The sequence below is a fragment of the Kluyveromyces lactis genome (assembly GCF_000002515.2).
Source record: "Kluyveromyces lactis strain NRRL Y-1140 chromosome E complete sequence".
Taxonomy (NCBI): Eukaryota; Fungi; Ascomycota; class Saccharomycetes; order Saccharomycetales; family Saccharomycetaceae; genus Kluyveromyces; species Kluyveromyces lactis.
Window position 1 is genome coordinate 406,726 of NC_006041.1, and position 20,337 is coordinate 427,062.

The 20,337-nt window shown below is 37.8% G+C and overlaps 13 protein-coding genes across 13 annotated transcripts; 4 read left to right on the forward strand and 9 right to left on the reverse strand.

Moving 5' to 3' along the window:
• Window positions 1-38: 38 nt before the first annotated feature.
• On the reverse strand, window positions 39-947 carry GVP36 (Gvp36p; the record flags this gene model as incomplete). Its single annotated transcript, XM_454149.1, has 1 exon — window positions 39-947. The coding sequence occupies one exon, from the start codon at window positions 945-947 to the stop codon at window positions 39-41; it is 909 nt and encodes a 302-aa protein (XP_454149.1).
• A 742-nt stretch (window positions 948-1,689) lies between these two features.
• Window positions 1,690-2,955, forward strand: PKP1 (protein kinase PKP1; the record flags this gene model as incomplete). Its single annotated transcript, XM_454150.1, has 1 exon — window positions 1,690-2,955. One exon carries the CDS (start codon window positions 1,690-1,692, stop codon window positions 2,953-2,955), a length of 1,266 nt encoding a protein of 421 aa, XP_454150.1.
• Window positions 2,956-3,088: 133 nt separating this feature from the next.
• RSM18 (mitochondrial 37S ribosomal protein bS18m) lies at window positions 3,089-3,556 on the reverse strand (the record flags this gene model as incomplete). Its single annotated transcript, XM_454151.1, has 1 exon — window positions 3,089-3,556. The coding sequence occupies one exon, from the start codon at window positions 3,554-3,556 to the stop codon at window positions 3,089-3,091; it is 468 nt and encodes a 155-aa protein (XP_454151.1).
• Window positions 3,557-3,785: 229 nt separating this feature from the next.
• Window positions 3,786-4,172, reverse strand: KLLA0_E04577g (uncharacterized protein; the record flags this gene model as incomplete). Its single annotated transcript, XM_454152.1, has 1 exon — window positions 3,786-4,172. The coding sequence occupies one exon, from the start codon at window positions 4,170-4,172 to the stop codon at window positions 3,786-3,788; it is 387 nt and encodes a 128-aa protein (XP_454152.1).
• Window positions 4,173-4,456: 284 nt separating this feature from the next.
• Window positions 4,457-4,834, reverse strand: KLLA0_E04599g (uncharacterized protein; the record flags this gene model as incomplete). The annotated part of the gene is made up of 1 exon (XM_454153.1): window positions 4,457-4,834. One exon carries the CDS (start codon window positions 4,832-4,834, stop codon window positions 4,457-4,459), a length of 378 nt encoding a protein of 125 aa, XP_454153.1.
• A 449-nt stretch (window positions 4,835-5,283) lies between these two features.
• KLLA0_E04621g (uncharacterized protein) lies at window positions 5,284-6,453 on the forward strand (the record flags this gene model as incomplete). The annotated part of the gene is made up of 1 exon (XM_454154.1): window positions 5,284-6,453. One exon carries the CDS (start codon window positions 5,284-5,286, stop codon window positions 6,451-6,453), a length of 1,170 nt encoding a protein of 389 aa, XP_454154.1.
• Window positions 6,454-6,551: 98 nt separating this feature from the next.
• Window positions 6,552-7,217, reverse strand: SYF2 (Syf2p; the record flags this gene model as incomplete). The annotated part of the gene is made up of 1 exon (XM_454155.1): window positions 6,552-7,217. One exon carries the CDS (start codon window positions 7,215-7,217, stop codon window positions 6,552-6,554), a length of 666 nt encoding a protein of 221 aa, XP_454155.1.
• Window positions 7,218-7,457: 240 nt separating this feature from the next.
• Window positions 7,458-9,401, forward strand: UTP8 (Utp8p; the record flags this gene model as incomplete). The annotated part of the gene is made up of 1 exon (XM_454156.1): window positions 7,458-9,401. One exon carries the CDS (start codon window positions 7,458-7,460, stop codon window positions 9,399-9,401), a length of 1,944 nt encoding a protein of 647 aa, XP_454156.1.
• A 51-nt stretch (window positions 9,402-9,452) lies between these two features.
• KLLA0_E04687g (uncharacterized protein) lies at window positions 9,453-10,373 on the reverse strand (the record flags this gene model as incomplete). The annotated part of the gene is made up of 1 exon (XM_454157.1): window positions 9,453-10,373. The coding sequence occupies one exon, from the start codon at window positions 10,371-10,373 to the stop codon at window positions 9,453-9,455; it is 921 nt and encodes a 306-aa protein (XP_454157.1).
• A 252-nt stretch (window positions 10,374-10,625) lies between these two features.
• On the reverse strand, window positions 10,626-11,126 carry KLLA0_E04709g (uncharacterized protein; the record flags this gene model as incomplete). The annotated part of the gene is made up of 1 exon (XM_454158.1): window positions 10,626-11,126. The coding sequence occupies one exon, from the start codon at window positions 11,124-11,126 to the stop codon at window positions 10,626-10,628; it is 501 nt and encodes a 166-aa protein (XP_454158.1).
• A 242-nt stretch (window positions 11,127-11,368) lies between these two features.
• On the reverse strand, window positions 11,369-14,551 carry VSB1 (Vsb1p; the record flags this gene model as incomplete). The annotated part of the gene is made up of 1 exon (XM_454159.1): window positions 11,369-14,551. One exon carries the CDS (start codon window positions 14,549-14,551, stop codon window positions 11,369-11,371), a length of 3,183 nt encoding a protein of 1,060 aa, XP_454159.1.
• Window positions 14,552-16,530: 1,979 nt separating this feature from the next.
• Window positions 16,531-17,523, reverse strand: CSA1 (Csa1p; the record flags this gene model as incomplete). Its single annotated transcript, XM_454160.1, has 1 exon — window positions 16,531-17,523. One exon carries the CDS (start codon window positions 17,521-17,523, stop codon window positions 16,531-16,533), a length of 993 nt encoding a protein of 330 aa, XP_454160.1.
• Window positions 17,524-18,160: 637 nt separating this feature from the next.
• Window positions 18,161-20,293, forward strand: DPB2 (DNA polymerase epsilon noncatalytic subunit; the record flags this gene model as incomplete). The annotated part of the gene is made up of 1 exon (XM_454161.1): window positions 18,161-20,293. One exon carries the CDS (start codon window positions 18,161-18,163, stop codon window positions 20,291-20,293), a length of 2,133 nt encoding a protein of 710 aa, XP_454161.1.
• Window positions 20,294-20,337: the final 44 nt, after the last annotated feature.

The window sequence follows — 20,337 nt, forward strand, 5'->3', positions numbered from 1 at the left end:
TCAAGGAGGGTGCTATACAACAGAAAGAGAAATGTAACTTAAACTTCATTTACCAATTCTTCCAAAATTTCAGCAGAACTCTTGTGATAAGCTAATTGAGCAGCAACCAATTCGTGTAAATTGGCAGAGAAGTCAGCCAATTCGACGACTTTGCTCATAGCGATGATAGCATCGTCGGTAGCCTTTGCAAATTCTTCTTCATGAGTACTTTCTTCCACTTGTAAAGCAGCTTGTTTTTCAGGTTTGGTGTTCTTCAATCTGTTAGATCTCACAACATCGTATTGCAACCTTTTTTGCTCAACTAACTTACGAGCCTTTGTGGAAGTCTCAATGTCCTGTTCTAGCTTTTCCTTGATGGCCTTGTTAAATTTGGTTTGAATCATGGTATCCTGTTGTAGTCTCAATTGAGCAATCTTAGTCTGAGAGTCACTGTATTTGGCCAAGAAGTTGGCCAAACTTTCGTCTTCCACATGCTCACTGCTGGTTAATGCAACTTTACTTAAAGCGTAATTCAAAGTCTTTGGTTCTTTCATTTGTGGGGAGGATAGCAAAACATTTTGCGCTTGTTCTCTGTTTGTTACCTTGGACAAATCGTGTAACTTACCGCCTACCAACTTGGAAAACTCATCGACGGATTCCTTGACATTGGATGGGTAATCGTAACTTTCATTTTCGTAGATCTTGGTAACTTTCAAGAAATTCTCATAGATTAACTTGATAGTTTCCACTCTGTGTTCCAATTGAACGTATTCATCAGGCAATTGAGAAATGTCAGTGACTTGACCCAATTTCTCTTGTAACATACGTTGTGTAGAATTGGCCAAAAGAGGCAGGTTGGTTTTCAAATCCTTGAATTTTTGATCCAATTGAGCCTCTTGGGCCTTCTGGGACACGCTGGTGGATAGTTCTTGGACCTTTTTTGAAAAAGAATCGAAATATTGAGACATTATGTTATAGTTCACGGTATATATCTTTTCTTCAATGGATACCCCCTTTTAAACAACTTCAAGACACAGAAAAACGCTGAAATTCTTCTATTCAAACAGTAAAAGTACACAGTATTAGTCTGAATACTATTTCCAAACCGAAATTATTGATCAGATCAATTCAAATGACAGAAAAACAGTACCAGAAATGAATCAAAAGCTGAATCCATCATAAGATAATAAATCTCATTGAAAGTCAAAATACTGTTTTTGATGGCCAGTTTTTTTTTCCCAGTCTCTAATTCAACTTTTCTCCCTCAATGGGGAACAATTGAAGAGTGAAGAGCATTCGGGTAACTATAATAAATTATGTGCTTCTTGCAAAGACCGTTAAACCGAAGTTACATTTGGGGTACCAATTCATCACATTCCATTCTCTGGCTTACTGGGCTAGCGGTGGAGGACTGAACATTAGACGGTAAATTTAGTCACGTGATTTCTTTTGTCTTCTCCAAAAATATTTGGCAGAAACTCGTCAGAACAGAATTAAGGAAGCTTCCATTACCGAAAGATTATAGAATAAATTAAGAGTCATCGCTGCAACAAAGAACAAAATACGAACCAAAGAAAAGTTGTCAAGTACAAAATCAAAAGGTCAAGATACAACCAGTGTGACAGAACTCTGTGTTTAGGTCTTCTTTTTCACAATTGAAAATAAAACAGAGGACGAAATCGATACTTTACCTGATATTTGTAGCGAACTATGACGGTTTGCGGCATTCTAAGGAAGCAGGCAAGTATAACGGCTAGGAACAGATGCCGGTTCTTTTCAGTACATCGGTCCCCATTATTCAATACACATATTAAAAATGATGAAAAGACTGTATCTTCCCATAACCGCCTTCATCGTAGGAATAATCATCGAAAACGGAGCAAAGAAATGACCGAGTTGAATTTCCAAGAACTCTATCATATTCGATCAAATATCCAGCATTTGATCCAAGATTATTCTTCGTATGAGATTCCAAAGATCGATTGGGCATTTCTTCTGCAATATCGTGGCCCGCTTCAGGATAATGAGAAGTATTTCCTCACGATTAAGACGTTGAACCTGTTATTGACGTTGACATGCCATAGATTGGCATCTCTACAAGAATTACCTTATATCGCTTTAGTGAACCCAAATATTGAACAATCTAATCGGCTTTATTTAAAAACTTTAGAATCACTTCTAAGCATTGAGTATCCATACGATCTGTATGACACAGATAAAATTCAAAATCTTACAGAGGAATTCTTGAATGATCACCAGGATACGTTACTTACGTTATCAAATGGGTTGCAGGAAGTGAGCCGTTTTTATGATCCAGAAAACATATTCAAGTTTTTGAATAAGCATTTACATGACAGAATATTGATGAAGTTGTTGACTACCAACTATTTGAAGCTCTTGGAACAGACTTCTTCCGATGAGGTCATTGGCGTCATCCATAAAGATTTGCATATATCTGACTTAGTTACAAGAACGAACGAATTTGTTAACGATTTGACATTTATCAAATACGATAAGACCGTTCCAGTGAAAATTATGGAAGGGTCTGATGTGAAATTTTCATATATACCTACGGATCTAGAATACGTCCTTCAAGAATTGCTTAAGAACAGCTCGAGAGCACATATTGAAAACAACGTTGACAAAGATGTGGAAGTAACAATAGTGAAAAACGACGATCAACTTGAGATCAGAATCAGAGACTTCGGAGGCGGTATAGATCCACAGGTAGAAGACCGAGTCTTTGATTATTCTTTTTCCACAACGGTGAAGGAAGAGAAGGACAGCGGTATGAGCGATTATGTTTTACCTGGTCAAGAAGTCCAAAACGTTGCAGGTATGGGATTCGGACTTCCAATGTGCAAAGCGTACCTAGAGTTGTTCAATGGTACACTTGACATTCAGTCATTGTGGGGATGGGGTACTGATGTTTATATACGATTGCACGGTCCATCGGATAGACTATTCGACAAATGAGAACACTGTACTATCATTCAGTCCCGGAGCTTTCCATTGCAACGTGTTTATACTGTTAGCGCTATTTACAGATATAATCCTATTTATTGAGAAACATATATTCATATATACAAGAAGTTATCACATGTCATGATTAGCTTCTGTTTGCAGTTCTTTGAGGAAGCACCGATATGTCTTTGTGAACCTTAGACATCAAACCTATTGCTTGGCATCTCTTAATAGCCTTTGTTAGACGACGCTGGTTCTTAGCCGATAAACCAGTTACATCTCTGTGTAATATTTTACCCGTTGATGTCACAAATCTTGACAAGAACTCTGGGTTGGTGTATAAATCAAGTGGATTGATCTTCAATTTGTTGAATGGGTCAAACGATCCAGGACGTACCCCAAACTTCTTATCTAAATGTATTCTTTCTAAGGAGAAATCAAATGGATTGTAAACGGAGCCCGGCTGAAAGTTTTTGATTAACTTGGATTCTAGCTTCTTGATTGTGGGCTTGCTATTAGCTTCCGACATACCTTCTTTCAGAAGTTTTTGGTCAAGACTGTTGCAGACATATCTTGTGGTAGAAAAGAATCTTGCGCAGCTGCGGGAAAACATTTCTTCTGATGTGTTTTAATTTATTCAATCTCTCGTTAACAGGCGTAGAAAGGCCCGAGCGACTTGGTTGTTTTCCTTCTCTTGCTTGCTTAATATTCATGTTATTGAATAAAATTTTCCATGTTGAAAAGATCTCTAAATTTCAAAAAAAAAGAGATTGAAATAAAGGATACTTAAGTCATTGCCAGGCATTCAACCTTTTTCCTGTTGTCAACCCAGTTTACGCAGATCAACCTTGGAGGTGTAGCGCGATTGATCGGAAAGCTCTTGCAGGAAGTCGGGCATCCCTGTGGATCAAACCCGGCGCGCTCCAGCACCTACAGGCCGATGCAATCGGCCTCCTATTCTTTGACCTGGCCAAAACTGATGATCCGTTTGCTGGGTACCGGCGACGGTACCGCTGAGCGCTGCTATGCCGGCAGTCAGGTTGGTTATAGCCAGCAAAATGGAGCCGAGTGCCTACCCAGGTCAGCGGTGCGTTGCGCTTGGTCACGTGTGAGATTTCGTGTGCCAGCATCGAGGCTAGCTGGCTTTCATTGTCGGTAACCTGCAGCAGTAATGGATCTTTGATCAGCGGCGCGCTGGCGCGCTGCTGCCGCACGTAGAAATCGCCCATAGCCAGCCGTGGGCCACAATCAAACGTTTACCCCAGCTTTTCGGCAGGGTCTTGATTCTTGGCTGGATCTGATGGGAATAATGAATCAGTAAATAACTGCGATTCTGAACTAATTCGAGGATTTTATCAATATTGGTGTGATTTCCAATGTAACATCAATTCATCTATTATCAGTCAGTGTTCTATCCGCTCTGGTGGTTATTCAGGTTAAGTAGGTTAACATATAAACGTAACAACAAATTAAAAAGCTGGAAAATATTACTACTTTTCCAGCTTTCAATCCATTAATCGTTAAATACAAAACTTTCTTCAGCTAGATTGTGGTCTTTTCTATAACTCTCGTCCAATATTAAATAATCATCTGGTTGTTTAGAGCTTACTCCTTTCAACCAAAACTGTTCACCGTAAGCTATCAGCATTGCCCAATGATACTCAAGTTCATGGCTACGAAGACATACTGCCAGATAACTATCAATGGGCTTACATACTAATGAAGACGATAAAACCATTAATTCAGCCTCATCTTCTTTTTTATTTGCATACTTAACGATAATTGCTTTAAGCATTTCTACCCAAGTATGGAAATTAAAAACAACTGTTTCTTCAGGATCATCTTCGTCTTTAAAAACAACTCCATCAACAATTTTATCCTTATTAATCATTATCGACAACCTCTAACTTTAAATCTATCAAACAGCGCAGCTGCTTTCTTTCTACAAATAGCAAGTTGTGTCTCTTTAGATCTAGGAATGGCGAGGGGGGGTTAATAATTCTATTAATTGTATCAATTCTAATAATGATTATATTTATAGTTATTTATACTCATATTATACTTCCGCGTCTCATTAATGTAATATTAATGAGGCGCGATTTGATTTTGATGAAATTAATTAAAAAAATAGAGAACTAAAATCAAGGCACAGACAAAGATAAGTACACGCAGAACCGCATCTATCTGGTGGACGTGAGCCAGGCAAATAATAAACTTATCGAGGTTTAAAGGAAGATTGGTATTGCCTATAATCTTAATAAAAAAAGAAGTTACAATTCAGAATCAAAATTTAATACAGTTTGTTAATATTCAGAAGTGCCTTAATTAAGTTAACGAATTATGTTTAGTAAACTATCATTGAATAACATAACTGATTCAATCAGTAATGCCGCACAGCGTACTCAGGAACAATTTTCCTCTGCCATTGAAAAGATCCACTTGGATGATCCTGAAACACGTTTGTCCATTTTGAAGCGTAGACACCAACTACAAGAAACTTTGGGAACAGTGCATGATATCAGTCAACTACCAATTCAGTATAAGTTTTTGGAACAAAAAAGTGATGCCTTAGAAAAGATTTGTAAGAGATTGTTATTGGTAACCAAAACTTTTGAAGTAGAAGGATATGATTACCCACCCAATTTAACAGAGTCATTTAACGATTGGTGGAGTGGGAATAAGGATTCCATTTTCTCTTTCAGTAAGAAAAAGGCGGAAGTTTCCCCTGAAGTGAAGGAAACTGCAGAGAATGGGTTATTGCCAAGATCATTTGCCCAGGCCTTGTCAAAAGCTGCTACTGATTCTGCTCTGATTCTGAAACAATTGAAGGCAGAAGAAACAAGAACAAACCAAGAAGAGTCTCAAGAAGGTGCTGATCAAAAACCAGCTGAGGAAACTAAGGCAGAACCAGAACTAGAAGCAGAAGCAGATGAAGATGAAGACGAAGATGAAGACGTAGATAATTTGATCAAAGCATTCGAATCATGGACCAAATGTCAACTATCAATTGATCAAAGCAAGGCTGAAATGGATAGTTTGATGGTTAAAGAGTTCAACGCCAAACTATCTAAACTTATTGAAACTGATTTCAAGAAAGGTCACGAATTGCGCGCTAAGGTTCAAGATGCAAGATTGAACTTTGATACTTTACGTCATGAAATTAAATTGAAGCTGCAGGAAAAAGAGGTTGTAGCATCCTCTGAGGAAGCTGAAAAAAAGGTCGCAACTGAAACCCCTGAAACCCCCGAAAAGAAAACCAATGAGGAACCAGTTGATATGGCAAAGACAGAAGAAGATCCTGATTCTAAGCTTTTCGAACGATTAGAAGATCAGTTCGTGTCTGCAACCTCAGAAACTGTGGAATTCTTGGGAGAACTTACAGATAGTTCTGAGATCATTTCTTTGGTTAAGTTGTTCCATAATTTCCAATTGATCCATTACAAGCAATGTGTCAAGAGCTTAGAAGAAGATCTAGAAGTCCTTAACTCACTAGATTCTGAAGACAAATGAAGAAATCCACCTCTATATATCGTTAAAATAAAATAATTATTCATAATCAATCGTAAATATCTCATATGTAAATGCCCAATATACCTATTTTCCCATGCCTATTTGAACTCGCTATTCAATTTTGCATTAAACCGTTTATTCTTGTCATTAATAAATCCATCATCCAAATTGATCTTATTTTGTTTATCTAGTTTTTGTTTCCGTACCATATACCTTTTCTTTGATCGTTCGTTCAAATCATTCACCATTTTTTCTACTAGTTCAGGATTATCTTCTACTTGAACCTTCCCATCCTCAGTTATTCCACCTTTCAACGGATGTGATATATCCTTCGGAAGCGCATCTACTTCCTTCTTGTAGCTGTTCTTTGCTATAGTTTGGAAGTCCCCCATCACGCTTTTATTATGTCTTGAATTCTGTGTCTTAGCTTCCCATTTTTCATATTCGCGTATTGAGTAGTTTGCCAATTTTATCGGATCTTCTGGTTCGCTTTTGTTACTTCTAGCTTTATCTTCGCCATCGTCAGCCATACTGTATACTCTTCTTTCAGAGTTTTTCTTCTCTTCAGCTATTATGGCCTTCTTATTCCTTATACTTACTTCCACTTTTTGTTTCCGCAAACTCTTCAACTTTTTTTCAATTTCCATTAGATCATTCATCTTCGAATATTTATTATCAGCCTGTGTCCAGTTTACAATGTGATTTGTGGCATTCAAATAAGGGCTACACTTTCTGTCACCTGGAAGATATCTGAGTATATTCATCGCATCTCATCTTGTTTCTGTTTGCATTTCGACACTATATATTACCCGGACTGACTCCCAAAAGTAAAGTTTGAAAAATTTGAAGTACTCAGAAGAAGAGATGAGATGCGATGAGATGCGATGAGCTGTAAGTGCAAAGATACACTCAACCGCTGCTCTTGAAAGGACGAGGTGAAGTATCAAATATCCTGTGTTCAATACAGTTTGCTTTGATATTATTTATCGAAAGATATTGAGAAAATGGCATCCATCTCACAGCCTTTTAGGCTCTCTGCTCTACCTAAGATTCCATCATTGAATAATTATGCGAATCAAACAGACTACTTACAAGTTGTTGATAATCTTTCACCATCAGCCAATAAAGTGAATATTGGTATATCAGGTTCCAGTATATCACAATACTTGATTAATCCAACCCCGAAGCTGGTTTTTAACTTGCCAATCCCCTCTACGAACATTGTTACTGCATGTGACGTGGTAGAAGATGCAGCCAATACAGAAGTCTGGTGTTACGGATTGGAAGCTAGAAAGGTATCACATTTACACTTGGCTACTAAGCCGATGATTCAAGATGCCGTGTCATCTTCAAATGCTGAAATCACATCTCAGTTCAAATATAAACTAAAATCTGAAGTCGTTAGCATTAAGATCTATTCTAAAGCAGAGAAAGTTCTCGTTATCTTAAGGAATGGACTGATTCAAACATTTGATTATGAATTGAAACTTTCAAATACTATTGATATATCTTATGATGATATCAGATTTGTTCAATTCTTCCAAGATGGGCAGGGAAACGATTTCTTTTTCGTGTTATGCCAACTAAGTGATGAGAAAATCTGTTACAAACTTTTCCAAGTTAGGAGTGAGTCCGTCTCATGTATTGAACTAAATTCTATCATACTAGAAAATTACACTTTAGAGAATGCAAAGTTGTGTTTTGAGTTCGGGAAATTATATGTTTTAAAGAACTCAAATGAATTATCAATCTATCAGTTACCACATTTGCAACTACAAACTAGCATTCAGCTACCTTTCATTTCCAAGGATGCAGTTGTATCCATCAAACCAGTTTCTTCAAACCGTGTATTGTTGACTGCTGATAATACCATATATCTTGTGGATTTGTTATACAATGCTATACTATTCCAAAAGGATTTACAGAACATCAAAGCTATTCAACTACTCTCTACTGCAGTTGTTCAAGAAAACTCTGAAGACAATAGAAAAACTATAGCATTAGATGTTACAACTAAAAACGGTGCTAACCCTACGAGTTACTTGGATGTTATTAACATTGATGTTGGTACCGGTACCTTAAAAGATGCGATGGGTAAAGGGTTCATGGTTAAACAAAAGCAGAAACTACAGAAACTCTTTGAAGAAAGCAATGAGGACGACGATGTGGAATTGCCATCTCCAGACTATGAACGCATTATAAAACAACTCCATATCTGTAAAAAAATAGAGAACTTTGATTCTATATTTTTTAAGATGCTTTCCTTAGACAAGGAATATTATACAGACAATGACAGATTTTTAAATGATTCTGATTTACTCACTCAAATAATCGATTGCTTGTTTCTAAATTTCAAGGATGAATATCCAAAAGCATTGACATACCTTCTAACACACCCTTTATTCCCACCGGTTCACGCTAAGGGCTTATTAACCAAGTTGAAAAATAACCCAAGACTTTTCAAACAAGCTATTGTTACTTGTCCGAATGTTCCACTTGACGATTTGTTAACCGAGCTTTTCAATATAACGAATGCAGAGCTCTGTTTTGATATTACGCTAAGAGTGCTACAAGATTACAAGAAAGAATCAATCAAAGCAGGTATAAGAAAAATTGAGAAGATGGATATCACAAACTTTTTGGATATGATTTTGAACTCGAATAAGGCAGATTCGGACTTGAAACTTAATAAGCCACAAATCTTCCAACTTATGAGTTTAATAATAGATTCCATCGGTTTGTTTGCGTTAGACGATGAATATTTAGAGAAACTTTCCTCTTTTGTCGATGCGCAGGTTTCTGTAGTGTCACAAAACATAGAACTTTTGCATTTGGCAGAGCATTACACCAAGCATTCATCGGTTGTTAACAATAAATCTAATTCATCAACAAATTCGTCTTCTACACAACCTATTTCAGCTTACACAGTGGACTATTTAGAATGCTAATAAGTGTGTAGTATAATCATAAACATTAGAACTTTTCGTAAAATGATTTCATCAGCTTTCCATATTGAACTGGAACTGAATTACCTCTTTTGGATCCATGAAAGAGTATGTTTCACAATCCTCATCACTTTCATAAATCACATGCTCCTCGTACGTAACTCTGTTATCTTTGTCGACAAGTATGACAATCTGGGATCTAGTTCCATAGTAATCGCCTATTGGCAATGAAGTTCCAATAGCGTCTGCACCTTTAGTAATTCTTAAAGGCGGTACATAAATACTGGAAGTCGTCACAGAATCCACATCTTCGCCCTCATTAAACGTATGGTTTGATAAAAGTTCAAAACATTTCTGCAATAGTTCTTCCTTGGCAATGCCCGTAGTATTTTTCGCCAACGCATCAAGTAAAACGTACCCATATTCCGTCTTATTCCATCTACTTGTGTGTTCACCTACAGCACAGTGGAAAATGTCGTTGGATATCACCATATGCTCCATCTTTTCAAACGGATTAGTGGAATGCTTTAAGTAGTCGATTACGTTATACTCGTCCGACTTCGCATCGCCATAAAACAACGTGAACGGGCCAGTTCGTCTCAAGTTCCCATGCTGACCATTGAATTTTTCCCAAGAGTCCCAATTATCAAAAGGTGCGTTATCTTCTTGTTGCAAAAACTGCAAGGGAACTATACCTCTTGATCTTGGTTCTCCATTCACCAATACAGATTCAGAATCCAGTGGTGAATCGATCTTCAAATTTAATATGACAGCTATTCTTCCGCGTCGATTAATCCCTAGCCACGTACCATAGCCTTGACCCTTCTTCTCTATAGCCATGTCATATGGAGATAATATAAAACCATCATGATTCCAGCAAGTAGCGTGTGTCTTCCGTTCAAAGAATTCATCACGATTCGATAGCAGTATGAGCTTATAATCTGGATGAGCTCTAGTCGCAAATAAAATACACATTGTGTCTCTAGTAATGATGTCCTGGTGCTACCATTCGCAGAGTTTATATTTGGGTCTTAACGCACCTCTCCCAGTGCACCCTTCGATCAACACTTATATTTCTTCAGTTCATAAGCCAAGCCGTTCATCAAATGGTTTTATTTTTAAAGGGACGGATTAGTGTATTAGTGGCATTATATAAGGTGTATACGAAAAAGAGAAAAGACATAAATGAAAGCGGAGTCCGACTGTTAGAATTATACAGGTTGCATCTTATCCGAAAAGCTTACCAATGAATTTTTTGAATCCAGATTTCTTGTGATAGCTATCGATTTCCTTTTGGTTTCGTTCGATACATTTCTGTAACTTATCGTTGTCATACCCACAGGAAGTATTTTTTTCCTTTGTACTCTTCTTGCTTGAATGCGTTGTTACTCTGGTATCCAATCTATTTAGCTGATGTAAGGTAGCAACTTTAACAAGTCCAGTTCTGGTTTCGATTTCATATTCTTCTGGGAACTCTGCACCTTCTGCAATTGGCTGATTAAACCCCGGAATGGCTTTTTTCGACAAGTCTAAATTAGTTGCTTTTAAAGAATCGATACTATCGGTCTCACCTTTTTGGACGTTATCTTTCACGTAATCTTCCACTTCCTGAGTGGTAGATATTTTAGACAGAGGAGAAGACTGCTTTTGTACAAGTGATGACATGCTGTGATGGCTATGTTTTGTCTTTGTGATAGTAGGTATGCTTCTTTCTTTTGAAATAACCATGTGCGTACATTATTTGTATGCATTAAGTCCTAGAAAGAGGTTTTTTTTTTATTTGTTAAAAGAATGCCTTAGTTCAATTTGATCTTCCAGCAGCAAATAACGCATAACGTAGGATGCAAGGTGCAGCAAGGGACGTAAATAGGTTCAGGTAAAGGTCAAAGAAAATTAGGATTAGGTGTATCTATGAATCTATAAATAAGACTGAAAGAAGGTCCTTTTTTAGGTTGCATTGTGGGGACGTGTCACATGCTGATTAAGGAATAACCAAGAAGTTCACGGAAGCGATCTCTGTGAATCGCCATTACGAGAATAAGTAACTCTGTGAACAATTCGGGGTCGGTTAATTTCAAGTCGGCAAGTGATTCAGCATCTATGTATCTAAGAACACATTCGGTGTCAGTTGTAATTGATACTGCCAGAGGATCGCTGTTCACGTTGCTTATAACGCCATATGCTGTTTTTGGCGACATTGTTTCATAGAATTCGCCTTGAATGAGATGATGAGTTAGGTTTAGAACACCGGACTCCACAACGATAAACATGTTGTTTCTGTGTCTGATTTCAGTGTTTGGTGGGAATTTTTTCTGTTGGAAATAGGATATTAGTCGTTTCCAAAGATCAAGCTCATTTGTTCTTTTCAATTCATTTGGAGATTGGATAGCATTTCTGAATTTCCTGATAGACATTAAGAAAATAGGTAAGAATTGTTGACGCTCTTTGAGCTCGTTACTTAGCTTTTGAATTTCCATCTCTTCCGTATAGATATTCCTCACTTCAGAAACAAACTGATGATTCCGCGGTGTGTTTACAGGAAGTTTGCTCATTCTGTTTTGGGATTTCTTCAACTGTGCTAGCTTTCTGGCTCTAGTTTTAGTTCTAATACGCTTGTATCTCATGAGGAACTCGTTTTCACACCATTCAAGGGCACCATTCAAATCGGAAAATAGCTCAACATTTTCAAATAAGCGAACTTTATCAAATGCAAGGTATATTTGGTCTTCTTTGTCTATGGAACTGATGATTAAATGGATCCTCTCCTTTTCAAGGAATCTTTTAATTCTGTTGAAACCTTCTGCAGCACTATAATCGATGCTCTTCGCTCTGATATTTTTGAAATCGAGAATCAAGTATTTGATTCTCTTTTTCGAGGAATCAGATTCGCATATCTCTAGTAGACTGTTCACTTTTTCTTCAATAGATATTATGGTACCAAAAAATAGAATATTCTGAAGTTTCAACACGTAAATCTGTTCACCAATATTCCTTAAGAATTTGGATTGAATATAATCACGGTAAACCGTAGACTTGGCAACTTTACCATCATACTCACCGTTAATGGTTTGCAATTGTGTAGAGTTTACCAAAAATGAGAAACATGCTAAAAGAATACCAACAATGATACCAATGACAAAATCGACTACACCCATTGTAATAACAATTATCCATATTGTCAAGTATTCGAAAGGCTGGAGTTTTCCCCAAGTGTCTATTACGGCTTCTTGAATCAATTCGTAACCTAGTAAGAAAATCAAAGACCCCACAATACAAATCGGTATGAACGAAATGATAACAGGCCCAATTACCATTACGATAAAAGTTCCGATGGTTAGCATTATTCCTGCAATTGGTGAATCCGCACCAGCTCTAATGAAAAGCACGGAATTGGTGTAAACCAAATAATTTTGTATCGATCCCAAAAACCCAGAGATCAAGTTCGAATAGCCATGAGCAATCAATTCTTTGTCAACATCGTACTTGTCAACATTCAAGGACATTGCAAGAGCAGGGACGTTGATAGGCACATGGAGGATACCGAAAAAGGTAAGGGCCAACATTGTTGGTACTTGTTTTGGGATCAAACTCCACTGGACATTTTTAAAATCGTAAAGTTTGTAAAAATCGTACCAATTTTCTTTGGCATTTACCTTGGCAAAGATCCATCCAAAATCACGTAGCTTATCTAAAGAAAGGCTGGGTACCAAAGCAACAACGAAATGGAACAGCAGTAGCGTGATAATGTAAAATGATGGTAACACCAGAGAGTTGTGAATTCTGGATTGTACTGATATCAATATTAGAGTGAGGATCACAGGAGTCAGCCATTTTAGTAAAATATCAAAGTCAGTGAACAATGAAGATAAAAATTGCCATGAGTATTTGAATTCTGGTACCCTGGTACACACCTCTAAACCAGTGATAATAAGGAAATAACCCACACCTCCGATACAACCGATTAAGATATGGCGCGGGAAGAATCCGACGATTTTTCCTAATCTCATTTTACCTAGTAAAAAGAAGGTAAGGCCTGTAATTATGGAACTTAATGCGTAACATACGATGGTGGTCGAAATTACTTTGTTGTCGTTGCCTTCGGGAATAGAATTCATGATTGAAAGAGCCATTGTATGGAAGAATGGTGTGATTTCAATCATTTCAGAGCCAATCGCTGATGGGAAGGACGACAATCCAAGGGAGAAGCACAGCTGACAAATTACCGTTGATACATAAAACATCGATAAGCCAGTAGGTCCAAGATGCGAAAACAATGGTTCTGTGATTGGGAAGATGATCATACCATATGACAAAGCGTCCAAAATGTTCAACAACAAACCAAGCCCAACAGCAGGAGTGTACTGGAATATCCTCAACATCAAATCACGAGCTTTATCATAGTGCGACATACTAGAACGGAATCCTTGCGAAGTGAAACCACCAGAACTTGCTCCATCGGGTAACAAGGATATGTATTGAGTGGCAGGTTGATTCTCTTCATCGAAAGTTCCATATTCTACGTACATAGAGTTATGCGAATTTGTAGGCAACAATGCCAAATTCTCAGTAGAATCGGAGACATCCAGAAAGGATGAATCGTCCTTTCCAGGAAAACTTGTCGAAAATATTCCAACGTCATCGGCCCTTTTCAACGCCATATCCTCTAGATCCATCAAGTGTGCATCTGCTTCGATATCTGCAGCTGCGTCCACTGACATACGGCCCCTTCTACGTTGGCTATTCTGTAACATTTGATCTTCTTCCACAATCATATCGATATCATTCTGCTCCAAATTGAACTCATCATCATTTCCATCCAAGGGGAATCCAGCCCCTTCATCGTTTCCAGCATCGTTATCGAAAGTATTAGAAAGGAAAGCTGTTTGTTTATGCAAATTGCCCGATTCATGTATTAATTTCGAACCCTCACTAGAAAACGGCGATTTAAAGGGATCGCCAACGTTACTATTATTGTTATTATTTGAGGTAGTATTGCTATTGCTCCTATATTCCATGGGAGGAGAGATAAAGGATCCCACGTACGAACGGCCCAAATAAGTAGAAGTTGTCGGCATTTGGAAAGAATACTTTCTATTCTTCGCTGTTGATTGCGATTGAGACATCGAAACCGACGAATTTTGAGCAGTAGACATAATTAGTACAAATTTCTCATCAGCCAGCGGTTCTGTACACTTTCTTACTTGTGATCTTGTATATCAGATGAGATCATGTCGACATATACATACTAATACACACTTGTTATATATGGAATTTCCTGTTCACCGATGCGAAATAATCAAATCATGTAATAATCTGCACTCTTTTTATTTGGCATTCAACTCTTTTTTTTTTTTGATTTTTTACCTTTTTTTTTTTCAATTACTACATGCAAGAAAGTGATAATTCTGACTCAACTGGATAGCAGCAAGATAGACAGACACTGGATAGGACAAAGAATAACTGAAGACCAACCAAAAGATACTATATGAAAAGTAACAGCGAGGGTATATCAGATCTACTCGCCATTTTTACCGTTATAAGGACCAATTATGGCAATGTATACGTATATTCACAAGTGTTCATTACATATCTGTTAAACTGGTTCGATCTAGCCCATACTGGCCATTTCATTATCTGATGTTTTTCCTCTTAACGGATATCATGGACGAACACTGGCTGTATTGGCTGGAAAAGGAGCTAACATCAACAATGGCAGAACCCTACTGATAAAGAAAAGGCAAGCCATAATCGCTGATTTGGTGTGACTTTAGATAAGTGAAAAAAAAAAAACTGTGGAAAACGGTGCCCTTCGAAGGGTAACTTGGAAGGGGGGGAAATGAAAAAATGCAGTTTGTGAACACGCATCACATGACCTGGAGGTCATGTGATTTGTAATTATGACTCTTCTTTGGGCCGTCCGGAAATAAACAGGAGCGGCGTTTGCTAATATAATCCGTTAAAAAAGTAAATTACGAAGCGCATTTTCTTGCCCTTTCCGCAGCGTAAACACGTAAATCACCGTAACTAACGCCGCGTACAACCTGCATACACTACCTCCACTATTCGGTAAGCGGGTATTAGCATTTATAGGTTTCTAGTGGGGGGGTCCCTATTTTTGGTTTAATTTCCTTTCGATATTTACCATTTTCACTGGAAACCTGAGGATTATCTCCCTTCGCATTATTACAAATATCCAAATATCCATGGATTGGAATCTGTAGCGCCGCTATTTGCAGGCAAACCCTTACTAAATCCCCGTTTTCCATTCCTTCTATCTGAGAATATTTCGCAGTACCTACGGAGATCTTGAAGGTTTTGAACTGACTGTTGAAAAACTTATATCCTTTCTTTTGTCAGCTTTTCTGGGATTATGTACTGCTTATAATAATAGCCTTTAATGCTTGTTCTTTATTTTATTTAAAGTTTTTGATGCCAAAATGGTTTGGGTATTTTTGTATATAACGGTGAACCTTTGAGGTTTTGGACCCTAGTTTAGGTATTTATATCAGATAATGTTTACGTACTGCTTGGTGGTGTCAATGCACATCCCCTATCTGTAATTCTGTTGTTAAACGTTTCTCTCACAACTAAAACTTACCTAAGTCACAGCCGTATCAATGTCGATGAGTTGCGTGCTAACACCATGGATTCATGGTACCAAAGAGTTCTTGGATAATATGAATCCCTTCAAGAGTAATAGTTCATCTATTGTTGTAACAAGAGCTGATTTGATCAATCACAGATACCCGGTTAAAAGAAAGGGATAGTGTTTTTTCTTTACCATTGGTACTTCGCTCCCACATTATTAATGACCTTATATTCTCGCATATCTCATAATTTCAATGTGAATTCGAAAATTTCACTACATTGTGCTGTATTTTCTGTCCTTTCCTTTACTTTCATTTCGTTTAGTTTCCTTTCTCTAAAACGGTGGAAATAGAATACTGATGTCCGTACTTCTGGAAAAAGTCAACCGGTATGTTTGCTCGATATCCCCCCTTTCCGTGGGTTTTTTTCTGTACATATCTATAATTATCCTTAGTGACACATTGCCTGAAAAAATTTCTGTACGACATAACATAACATAACATAACATAACTAATTGAATACAACTACGATGATGGCTTATCGATTACACCCCACTGCTATATTTAGAATAATCCACTCGTACCGGCGAGAGGGAGTTCTCAGCATGTCTGTCTTGATAATCGTCTTCATGGTTTGCTAGAGAAGAGCGATAGTTGTCAAGACGCTCTGTTTTCGGGATACGGGGGTATTTCTCATAGAAATTGTCGTGTTGTTGCACATGCTGGGGTGAACCTTCCCCTAGGATGTTATTTGTAGCACGAATGGGACTTGAGGTGAACATTGGGTCTACATGCAGTACTGGCGACGGGGATCGTGGCAATTGTTTCAGTTCTGGTTTACGTTCGCTGTTTTGTAGATTTGTTATATTTCTTCTTGACTTCACATATTCGGTTTCCATTTTCCCATCATCGAACAGCTCTTCTAATAGATTGTTCTTCTGTTGGACAAATTCTAACTTCTTCTTCGTTATCACTAACTCTTCTACCGCGTCAGAAAGCCTTTGCTCCAATTCATCTAGTTTTTTCCTTAACAAAATTACTTCGTCTGCGTGGTTAATTGGTGAATTGACACTTGGTCGGTGTTCTCTGTTCCGTCTGTAGGGTTGTCTACCACGACGCAATTCATTGAGCATGTTTCTCTCATACTTCCTTTCTAGTAATTTCTTCTTAAACCGCTCATTTACCACTAATCTATCGATATCAGCCTGTGTATTACTGGGCTCTGTGTTTGGTAGCCTATAGTCAAGGTATGCCTGCTTCAATTCAGTGATATCTCTTCTGTTCGAATCGAATAACGACTTGATTTTGCTCCAAGTGGAAGGCTGTGAGCCATTTTCAGCTGGGTTTGGCTTGCGATACTCTGAGACTTCCGGTTCACGTCTAAGACGGCTTGCACGGGTTGTATTAGGTTTTTGCACCTTATAATATCTGTCTGACGTTTTGGTCCCCCGATACCGCGTTTTCAATGGGTACTTGTCGCTTTTTCTTCCATCATTCTCGTACCACCACGAATTCCAATACTGTTTTAGGTTCTCCATTTTGAGTATACTCTTGGCATCAACCAAGAGCTCTGTACTGATCTAGTTTATATCGTTCAGTTTCTTAATTGCGGGAATCATTTTTGATTCATAAGTTAAGTTTTCAAAGATTTCCTTTAGTTTTTCTTATGCAATCAAAAAAGACCCGTAAACACGCATTTGAGATGATGCAATTGAAAAGAGAGAGTAGTCAATCTGAGATGCCCCAGCTCCCAGAAATTTGGATTTGAGCCCGTATGAACCTTTCTAGCTACTATACTTAATGTAATATTGGATAAAGACAGTTGCATCGTCTCAAGTACGTCATTTATTAATCCTGCAACAAGAATATGTATGTATATATCAATCACGTGACATGCCCATTTGACGTCTTTTTTCGTGTTAGCTAACGCGTGAATCGCATTGAAAAAATTAATGATTGTCTATGAAGCTTCATCGAGCACATCGACGTTATATCAATTAAAAAGACAGTAGAAATACATTGCATTCCACAGCGTGGCATCGCACCGAATTTAATTTGAAGTTATCAGCACTGCATAGTTCAGTTTGCAAACTGAAAAGGCCAAGACTACGAAGTATAGAGTCTTTCGCTAAACCACTTTATCTCTTTTTTTTTGGCTAATCTCATCGGTTTTAAATGGCAGGGGTTGTTCTACCAGCTTCAATCCAGCCTCAACTACTCAGACCCTTGGCTTATAGGATACTAACCAAGAAATTTGGATTGAATATCAAATCTGATGGGTTGGTGGCTTTGGCAGCTTACATTGGCACAGTTTTTGGCCTTTATTGGAGACAAAATAGTGAAACCACCAAGTTCTTGGAGCAATTTGCAATTATATGGAGAGAACAAGGTAGAGGCTTATTTGTAGATGAGCTTAACGTCTCACAAGTCATCAATGAGATAAAGGAACGTGAAAAAATAGAGCAAGACCAACATGTGGAGAAACGGAACAACCTGCATAAAGCAAATAATCTAGATGCCTTTTTAAAGAGACCTAACAGCCCGACAGACACTGAAATTACCACCCTATCACAGGGGTCTGCTACCTCTGTTGTGAACCCAGATTCTCATTCACCAATGATGCTCGAAGAGGGGTCGCCTATTAATTCTGATTCTGAGCCAATATCAGAGCATGAACGAGCTAATGGAATTTCTAACGTGGATCAACAGTTGGATTGGTTAGATTATTTTAAAGTGATAGACGCGTTTAATCAACAAACTTTCACGTATGACCATACGAAAAGACAGTACATATACGTACCTCGACCTAAAGAGGTTGAAAAAAACATGCTTTCGATCGCAAAACTTAAACTTCCTAATGTTGAGTCCAAAGTTTCCCTATTTACGACACGATATCACATTATAAAAGACAAGGTACTTAGAAACGAAAAATTTCAGAATAATGACATATTCAATCCTTTATCTTCTATTATAGAGATGGGAAAGCATATGAATGAATCTGATGTGTCTCCACTTAATTCAGCATCATATATGAAGATAACGCAAATAAAAAACTTACTAGGGCATGATGGTAAGAACTTTCTATTGCTTGGACTACTGGATCAGAATTCCAAGGGGAATTGGAGTTTAGAAGACCCCAGCGGTAGCATTGAATTGCACCTTCAGCAAGCTATACCAACGAAGGGAACTTATTATGTTCCTGGATGTATTGTATTGGTGGAGGGTATTTATTACACTGCAAGCAATACTTTCGTTGTATCATCAATTACACATCCTCCTGGTGAGAAGAGAGAAGATACAATAGAAGCTATTGGTAACTTGGACCTATTGGGTGCATACAATCCTTCCAATGAAAACTACGTGGCAAGGTTAGATAAAGATTTAAAAATACGATTGCATTACCTTGAACAAGAGCTCAGCGATAACAAATTTGTCATTCTCGGAGGGGACATATATTTGGATGAAATGACTACAATGGATGGACTAAAGAAAACATTTGACAAGTTAACAACGGATCCTCCAGTAGCGATCGTGTTTAATGGTTCTTTTGTATCCGTCCCGGTTCATCCAAGCTTGAACGCAAAGAATGTGAGTGCAACCGTTTCGTATAAAAACAACTTCGATGCGTTGGCTACTCTCCTAAGCAATTACGAAAATTTGATCAACGATACACATATGATTTTTATTCCAGGTCCAAATGATCCGTGGACATCAATGGTTGGACTAGGTACTACTACTATGTGGCCCCAAAAAATAATTCCATCATCATTTACTCAAAAAATGAGTAGAATTTGTAGAAAAGTGCATTGGGGCTCTAACCCATTAAGAATTGCATATCTATCACAAGAGATTGTTCTGACACGCGATGATTTAGCAAATAGATTTAAAAGATACAATATTGTTTTCCCTACTGTGGAAGAGGAGAAATATCTGGAAAATGCAGAACTTCAAGAGCAATATTCAAGAAACCCGGATGTTTCAGTAGGCCAGTTAATCGCATTCAAGAATAATTTGCCTGTAAGTGTTTTAGAATCGAGGAAATTGGTGAAAACATTGCTCGATCAACAACATCTATCTCCGTTTTCATCAAGAATTCGACCAACTGTTTGGGATCTTGATTTCACATTGCAGCTATCACCGCTTCCATCGAGTATCATGCTGTGTGACACTAGCGCACCAGCTTTCGATGTAACGTACAACGGATGCAAAACGATCAACCCCGGTAGATTTATTCACAAAAGAGCTGCCAAATATATAGAATTCTTCCCTGCTTCTAAGGTTCTAGTAGAGGAAGAGCTACCATTTTAATTTATCAATATTAAACTACTTGTGGACCTACTTTTTGCGGTCGT